The following is a 10,000-nucleotide window of genomic DNA, read 5'->3' as shown; positions in this document are numbered from 1 at the left end:
TAACAGATACAAGCATGCAAAACTGAAGGTAAGGCTACTCAATGCTAGACATCTAAACCTACAAAGGCACTCTCTTGAGGCACACCTACAAATGGGGAACATCGATATCAGTGCAGTAAATGGGGCCTGGTTCAATGCTCCAGAGAGCATACCTGTAATACCAGGGTATGTGGCACACCTCATCACTGAGGGCATTTCATCCAGAAGAAAGGGGGTAATTGTCCCACTGTACTCATCCCTCATTACATATATCTCATATATATATATATATATATATATATATATATATATATATATATATATATATATATGCATATATACCTGAATATATTTGTCAATGTATAGATGTGTAATGTGTACTCCTTCCACATTCTACATTCCCTATGGCAGAATGACATTTCTGTTTGATATGTTACAGATATTGCCCTGAGAGCTTACAGGTGAATTGGCTTATTGTTAAAGCATTATAGCTGTGTTGTGAAGGATCCTAGAGTCAGGAACTGTATGTGATGGATATTGGATTGCACAGCATATCTGTTAGGGCTGTGGAGGGGGGGGGCATAGCAGTAATTACCAGGTAACCCTCATTTGTGCCCCCACCCCATTAACAATGCATATTGTCTGTTATGATGTAGTGAGTGGTTCAGGATGTTGTTCCCATGTGCGACATGCTATACACATTTCGATTTGTATGTGTGTGTGTGTGTGTGTGTATATATATATATATATATATATATATATATATATATATCTATCTCTCTCTATATATATATATATATATATATATATATATATACATAGACATATATATATATATATATATATATATATATATACATAATTATATATGTAACCTCCTATAGATATATATATATATATATATATATATATATATATATATATATGTATATATGTATATATGTATATATATATATATATATATATATATATATATATATATATATATATATATATACACACACACACACACACACACACACACACACATATATATGAACATATTTATCTATCTATATACAATTGATTTTATATGATTAATTGTGTCATATATATATATATATATATATATATATATATATATATATATATATATATATATATAGCTGTCTATTTGTCTACATTTACAGATATATATTTGTCCATATGTCCATGCATGTTTTGCTCATAATTTTGGCCTGCACCTCATTCTCTTGGCAATTGACAAGGATGATCTCAGGATTGAAGTCAGTAACTACTGATGACACCTTTGTGTTTCAGACTTAATCTTCTTCAAAATATGTGTTTTAATACATACAACTGTTTAACTAGCAATGTTTTAAGTGTATGAGAACAATATTTGACATATATCTCTATTTGTACCCACATTTTGCCACACTTTGTCCAGAATTCTTGCATTAAGAGGTTGTGTGGTATGATATTACTACAATTCCTGTACTGCTGAATGATTGTGTTGGATGATATGTTTTTGATAATATCAGATTTATGTTTATCTGTTATAGCTTAGTGGTAAGTCACTTTGTCTATGGTTTGCAGGGTCCTGGTTTGAACCTTGGAGAGGCTGTTTATTTTGTTGCTGGGCAGAACATGGGCCATTGGTACAGAGTGATTTACGCACTTTAAAGCAGTTCTAAGTGGGTTTGTGTGGAGGTAAGCCCTGCTAAATTCCAGTTACAGTTTCATATACTCAGTTAGCTTCTAAATTGCTTAACCTGTGTGGGCAGTGCTTATCACTGCACAAAAAGGCTTAAACCCGCTTACTGCTGCTTAAAACTGCTTACTCACACTTACCCCACTCTAATTTCTTTAAAAGAAAATAAAAAGGGTTGATAGGAAAGTGGTGAAAAAGGGGCACAAAGAGGGAAAGACAGTAGGGAAAATAGCTAGGGATGTGCGGGAAGGATGTAGGGAAGGTCCATAGCTGCCCATTTCTTTTACAACAGCTGTGCATATACACTGAATTTGGAGGTAGGTTTGGACACTCAAACCCCTGGGAGAGGAGTGAGGACAACAGCAATTCGTTGTGTTGCCAATTAGACCAGATTACATGTGTCCAGTGGACACGTGTGAAATGGACAGCTATGTATGGGGTGAGATTATGTTGTGGGAACAGATTGCCTTTTTTTGTTTCGGGTGGGAGTGGGATGTTGGGGAGCGGTAGTAGGTATATTTGGGAAAGTAGGTCAGGTAGCTTAACAGGCAAGACACACAAGATGCATACAGCGGTGGTATATGACACATGAGGGGGGTAAATACCTTGATGGGGAGGGGTGCTGGGATATTGGAAGCCCACAAGCCCCCTAGTGGTAACAGTGGAACTGGGGTCCCCATCCATGGGCAGACTCCACTGCACCTTCACAACCCACCCCGAAGGTGGCTGTGCTGGGGGCTGAGCCGCAGAGCCAGGCTGACTCTCTAATCATGACATACGTCTCTCATACTGGCATAGAAGATCACCAACCTGGTCACTGATTGCTCTATGCACCATGACCCTGACCTGGCGATGGGTGACAGCTGCCTGTCTGTGCCCACTCCTGGGGGGGCCAAGCCCCATCCCCTGAGGCGGCTCCACCCGAAGGTTTTGCAGGACCGATGGACAGGGAGGTGCGGGTTTGGGCCCCGGACATGCTGGTGTCCGGTGCCTTGGCCAACTGAGGTGGGACAGGTGGGTCTGCTGGGACTGGCCTTCCCAAGCATGCTATAGTGTTTAGATTTCAACATCATATATGGGTTAGTAATAGTCATCACATTCCAGGGTTAGGTATAACAGCATGCATAGATATTCCCATTAACACCAGATACGGAACAGTTGCATAACAAGCAGAACATATGCATATATGGGACCACGGTGGTAATAAGAACAGCATGCAGGTACATTGATGGCACCATGCCAGCAATGTTGGAATAATTCAATATGGCACAAGCATGGGAACCATTAGAATATTTATCAAATGATTGGCCATTATCAGAGTCAGTACATACCAGTTGGGGTGGGTATGTTGATTATTGTTGGAGATAAGGTGGGGGAGAGAAAGATGTCAATTAACCAGTAGTATATTCCTGTACTCCACATTACTTTCCTAGTCAGTGCTGTTATCTGAACCTTACAAGTCTTACTACACTACCCTATACTCATATATTGGACACTGATATGGCTGTCAACATCATTACACATGAACCGGTTTTACCTGCAGTATACACCTCTTATCTAGTATACCTATGGAGGGAATGTTTGTTAACACTGACTGTTTGTACATATATGGTTGGATTCTGGGTTGATGTTTTTCACTATGCTATCCAACTCTTTCTGCACAGACTCTGGCCATGTGTTGACCACATGCTGGTATGCCTGGACATATCTAGAATATTGCCCTCTTCCAACTTTAGTGACCTGACACACACATATACATGCTTTTCTACACAGTTATATTATGTAGCACAGTGTGAGTGAAGTGACCAGTGATACTTTATTATTCAGAGAAACTGTAACACTCACAATCCCCTACAATGCCAAGGTGGACGGTACCAGTACAGGTTAAATTGGTCTGTATTTCACAGCACAGTGTTCATATCCAATGTACCTTTGGGAGCAATGTTTGCTAGCACTACCTGACTGTTGCCACACAAGGTTCCAGATTACACATTAGTATTATGCACATACATCTAACTCTGCTACTGTACACACTCTGACCAGGTTGGGGTGTAAGTGGGACATACATGACATCTTAGTCACATAAGGTATTGGGGAGTTGCTAGTGTGCCAGGTTTGTTGTCATAGATATGTGTCAATCAGTTGTATTTCCTGTTTGCTGCCCATATGTCTGGGATCATCCCACTGATTTCCCATGGGGACAGGTTGATAGGCATTAGATATGGGCCACTTTAATAGACAGTCTGGACATATCTGTACAATTGTGGTGTATAATTCTGTATGCAGACTACTGCCACTGGCAGGATTCAAACCGTGGCTGTGTGTGCTAATACAACAACAGTTCTCATCTCAGTTGCATGAGCTATTTGGGTTTTGTTGTCTACATTTCCCCTGTTTACTGCCTATGTGTCTCTCAGTTGTACTAAATGGCCTCTGGGGATTACACCTGTCATATACAGGCATTCCTACATATTCACATTATGCTGCATGGTGTCAGTAACAGTGCTTAATGCTACAGTACTATTACATGATTGCAAATCTACATTACCATATGATACCAGAAGATACACATACAGTCCAGCAGTTAGACCTGCTTTGTCAGGGTATTTCACTTTTATTGCCATACTAACAATATGAGACTCTTCCTGCCATATTCTCTAGTGTATGCAGTACTTGCCTTGAACACTACAGGTTTTATACTAGCAATTACTTTACTACTACTTTATTTTTCTTTCCTATGACAGTAAAAGCATGAGTATTACTAACCTGCCTCGCATCGCAACCATGCCAGGCGGCAGATGTGGGCCTCTTGGTTCGCGGCCCGCTCTTTTGCAGCTGTGGGGGACATAAGAGGAATATTTAGCCATACCTATCCATGATATACCTGAGCTGGCAATTATTAAACAAGTAACGGACTGATACTTACACAATGCTGGGACATCCCCGGATGCTTTTGCCTCTTGGACCCCATCCTCCAAGAGGTCCCTCTTCCACTGCTTCAGGTTGGCATAGTGGTGCCTGACCTGCTCATCAGATCGGGGTATGCCAGTGGCACTGGTGAGGTTGCGGTTGAGATGGTCCCAGGCCTCTGCCTTATATTGGGAGCCCTGGTACTGGCCCTGCAGCAGTCTCTGTCCATGGTCTTTAACTAGGAGTCCAGCCATGAGCTTGGACTCCTGGATGCACCAGTGCTGCACCTGGAAGCACACTCCTTCTCCCCTTACTACCATAATGCCTGCAAGGGGAAGCTACAACCAGTTATGAGCTGTATTCCTGCCTCTTGGGTTTAAGTAGGGCCGATTTCCCACACTTTTCTGTGACTGGCCAGTTTTGAAAAGGCTAATCTATGGGCAAACTTGCTTACCTAAAGTTGGCATTGTTTAAAGGGGTATACCACTGGGCACAATGAGTTAGCTGGTCTACACATTGCTCTCACCTCCTAAGCTGGCCTGTGCAATGTTTGGTGTTGCCTACAGTAGACATTCCTTATAATGCCTTTTTGGCATTGTGTTATTATTCATTACACCTTATATGTATGCCTAGTATCCCCGATTGATGTGTACGCACACTCTGTGAGGTCCTTATGTTTTACTGGGGACTTCAACACTCTATTACAAGTACACCTCACTTCTTGGCTTACTGCTGTACTCTAGTTCACATATTTATGTTATGTAATTGGTTATGGCACATATCACTGTATAATAATGCCTTTCACAGGTTCAGTTTGGTTATACTACGGTGAGGACATGTTTGCTACTACCTCATTCTTCTATACTTCTGTGATGGCTTTTGCTGGATAGCTAGTGGGACTATGGTGTATAGGGTCCTGGGTTCAAGACTTGCATGGCTGTTTATTTTGTTGCTGGGCAGACAAAGGCCCATTGGATACAGAGTGATTAAGCCACTTTAAAGCAGCTGTAAGCGGGTTTGCGCGATGGTAAGCACTGCTTATTTCAGGTTATAGTTTCTTACATTCAGTTAGCTTCTACTTTGCTTAATCTGTGTAGGCAATGCTTACCTCCATGCAAATGCACTTAAACATGCTTACTAGTGCTTACATATGCTTACTACTGCTTATCTGTGCTTACACCTCCTTGCTAATGCCTTATTCATTATGACACTGACTCTTCACATACGCATTTCTGGCAGTACTCCAGTTCATAAATATATGTTATTTAGTGAGTTTTGCAATAAAAATATTGGTTATACCATGCTTTGCCATGTAGAATAGATTGTACTGCAGTCGGACTCGAACCGGGAATGCCTGCTCGTTAGGTAAATGCTCTGCCCACTACACTATTGCTGTGCTGCTTCATTTGCATACGTTTTCCTTGTTATCCTCTTCAACCTTTTAAGCTGCTTTAACCGTAGCTAAGCAATGGGCACACCCGCGCACCTACGGTTAGCTGTACTCGGATTTTTAAAAAAAAATAAAGGGGTTTCTTCTTTTGATTTTTATGTCCTGTTGCTGTTGCACACATGGGGGACTGTTGGTGGAGATATGCGGACACCAGTGAGCAGTCACGCTCATTTATTTCCACTTTGTGCTGTTCTACATTGCAGGGGCATGTTTATTCTGAGAGCTCTGCTCTCAGACATGCCTCCTGCACTCATACATGCTCTGTGTAAGCCTAGGAGGTCAGGCAGTGCACCTTCATTAATATGCATGGCATGCTGCCGTCCTAAACAGGCGCTTCCATGCAGGACTAAGCTAGTCCTGCATGGAAGATTAGTGAATCCGGGTGAATGTTATTAAGTTCCAGAATATAATGACATTGCCTAAAGGCACCACATTTTGTCGTACCTTTATCAGGACGGAATGTTAAATAAATAGGTTGTTCAAAAAGTAACTTCAAATTACTCCCAGTTTTATAAACAAACTTTGGTTCATACCCCAAAATATTAAATATACTGAGGATTACCTTTAAAGATTGTGCAATTTCTGGAAATAATTGTCCTAACCTCTACTGCACCTTCATCGTATGGAATAACTAAACTATCACTATGTTGACTGTAGAATTTGTCCATTATAATAGTGTCTGTCAAGTTGCTTTCACCTAGTAATGGCTTAAATTTGGTACCCTAACTTGCCATCACTTTAGATTTGATAGATCCCGAAAGGTTAATAGGATAACCTCTAATAAACATGTCTGTAATAATATCAATTTCTGATTTAAAGCTTAATATCTGAATACATACGTGCTGCTCTCACCAGTTGTCCTTTATATATATATATCTTTCTTTTTGTAAAATTCGGATGACAGCTCTTGTAGTTCAAATAGTTATTTGAAGAAGTATGTTTCCTAAAATTTCTGGAACTAAATGTCCCCTGTATGTTGTTTTTGAAAAGTGTCACATCCTCTGAAGGCACTGTGATAGTTCAGTTTTGAGGTACATTAGGACTTTACAGGGTTATTCTTTTTTCTGATTTTGGAGTGGAATCATGGTGCTCTATGAACTAAATAAATGGTTGTAGTGTTAGTAGTGCAATAAGTCACTTTTTTACATGACAATTCCTACTATGTGCAATTGTCTACTTTAGTGGTGACTACAAAGGTTCGGTCTATTAACTTCCTCAGAATCAAACCACACGTGCTGGAAAACTGAATTCAAGCACAGCTTTGCCGGATACAACTTGTGAACAGTTCCATATTAATGATCATGTTACCATTTCTTATGATAACTTTTATATCACTACATTGATGTTGTAAAAATAGAGGTGACTTGGAAAAGTTTTGCTTTGTGTAACCACAGGTCTAGTGACTTTAAATATGTATTTTTTTAAAATAAATAATTGTTTCCAAATGTTGTGCAATTTAGCAGCTGTCATTTCCATATAATATTCTGTCACCATAACAAAAAATGTTATATGTTGACTTTTATTTGCATTGAGTCTAAGAAATGCTTCTGAATGTGAAAAAAAATAGATGTCAGAGTGATGCAGACATCAAATTCTACCTTCAGGGACTTATTTGAGAAGGGTGCACTTAGGCTGTTTTTATGATTTGCAGCATACCTTGTTAGCAACTAACTTTGGTGTTATGAAAGCAAAACAGGTTTTTCAATTTTCAAAAAAACAGTAGCATTGATTATGTTTTTCTTTTTCAGGGCAGCACTATCATGAGACACTTGCTTCAGCCACTGGTCCTGTGGGGAGACAGAGCACCGGCTCATACAATCACAGCAATTTTGCTAGCTGATGATCAGACTACCATTGTGACTGGAAGTAAAGAGGGTCAGATATGCCTCTGGGAGCTTTCCTGTGAGCTAAAGGTTTGTCTTCATACATTTCCATTAATTGACTATCACAGTGCAAGTGTAACACAATAGCAAAACTAGCATAATTATTGTTTCAGCAGTTGAAATTGCAATTCAACATCAGAACCAAACAAGCAAAGAAACAATCCATAGCCAGTGATAATCTATGCTTTAGAATGTCTAAAGAAAAACACAGTTGTTATAAAAGGCATGTACAATTTTAGTAAACAAAACTAATAGACCATAAACGAAAAAACAAACTGGTGAAGAAAACGCCAAATTGACAGCAAACCAAAAAACAACTCCACTTTAATCACATTAAACGCACAAAATAAGAACGTTTTTCATCCTGCTAAAATAGCAGAACTTCTTCAGAAATCAGCGTTACAATGAATTACAACCTTATATAAACTTTTAACCATTTGGCGCCAAAATCAGCAACACAGTTAATATGTATTTAAAGCTATATAACTAACCTAACATTATCTCTATTAATTTAATTAAAATCTGAAAAATATTTTATATATATACACTATAAATCAGATGGAGTAATGGATTGAAATAATATAAATTAATTAAGCATGAATCAATTTTAAAAAATATTAAAAATATTCATCTATTAAAAACTCAGAAAAGACATTCATAAACAATCTCCTAAAACCCCATATTCTAGGTGATGTGTACACGTATCATCTTATATTTACATAACTTCATACTACATTGGGAATGTCCTACATTTACAACCAGTAGCAGCTTCTATTCATACAGCTTTATTCATATGAATTTATTATGAATTCTATTAAAAACTATATATATATATATATATATATATATATATATATGATAATAATAATAATATATATAACTACATAAAAAATAAACAATAAAAATATATATATATATATATATATGAAAGAATGTATCAATATGTGAAAATAATAATGGTAAAATTAATATTTCAATTAGAATATTCCTTGAAATACCATGCGCCTATTCCAAAATACCAATTTAATTGATGCATACAAAATTATATTTTATATTTTATGTTTTATATTATATGTTTGATCCAAAATCTGACGAATAATACCATTAATCTACTTATGAAAAATTATTTATAAAATACGATATATATACACACAAAAAATCGATTCCTACTTAGTCTTGTACATACCTTACAACTAACTACGAAATCAATGAAATTATATATTAGTATGAATTTAAAAGATGAGCGTAGTTAAATTACTCATCTATAATGAAGCAATTAATTAAACTGTCTTCATCTCTCTAAACTCTTGAGTTTTAACAAACACATAATTGAACATTTATCATTGAGCCCAGGGTACATACAGGCATTGAGCCTTATTTGCCATAACAATTCTATTCTTTCCAAAGTTAAACTAGTTGGACCTCCTCTAATATCCTGATTAACTTGTTGAACTACTTTAAATTTGAACTTATGTTCAGGATTTAGAATGGTGTGTCTAGCTAGAGCATTCTCTTCCTTATGTTGGCTGATAGCCCTCATGTGTTCTGAAACTATCTCTTTTAATTTCCGATCGGTTTTTGCAATATAGAACGATGGACATGCTTGACATTTAGCTATATAAACTACTCCTTTGCTATTGCAATTAAACCTTCCTTTAAGGTTGATTTTATAATCATTAACCTCTATGCTGTTTCCCATGTCCATTAGATATCAATATGAGCAATGTCCACATTGCATCATTCCTTGATTTCTGATCGGAAGGTTTTTTTGCTTCTGAAAAATTTGTTTGAAATTGTTAGTTTTTCTCCAAACAATTTTAGGTGTAAAATTAAATAGTGTAGCTAAACTAACATCATCCTTTAATAATGACCAATTCTTGATTATTATCTCCTTAATGGGTTTATAATTTGAAGAGAAATTAAATATACATGCAAGATCAAAATTTGTACTGATGTTGTTTTCAAGAATTATCATATCTCTATTGTCGTCTTGCATGTTACTTTCCACAACATTATCTCTTAATATAGGTGTATATAAACCACTTTCCCTTTTTGATTTCACTTCAAAAATGATGTCTTCTACCAATT

General features: G+C 37.4%; 1 protein-coding gene across 1 annotated transcript in view; it reads left to right on the top strand.

Moving 5' to 3' along the window:
* The window catches only part of WDR72 (WD repeat domain 72), a 2,139,079-nt gene that overhangs the window by 212,895 nt on the left and 1,916,184 nt on the right, over nt 1-10,000 (top strand). The window contains exon 2 of the mRNA XM_044078940.1: nt 7,778-7,942. Coding sequence (XP_043934875.1) covers nt 7,790-7,942 — 153 coding nt within the window. The 5' untranslated portion in view covers nt 7,778-7,789. The remainder of the gene's footprint in view (nt 1-7,777; nt 7,943-10,000) is intronic.

Source organism: Protopterus annectens, chromosome 7.part1, assembly GCF_019279795.1.
Source record: "Protopterus annectens isolate FY-2018-M chromosome 7.part1, PAN1.0, whole genome shotgun sequence".
Taxonomy (NCBI): Eukaryota; Metazoa; Chordata; order Ceratodontiformes; family Protopteridae; genus Protopterus; species Protopterus annectens.
This window is presented reverse-complemented; position numbering and strand designations above follow the sequence as displayed.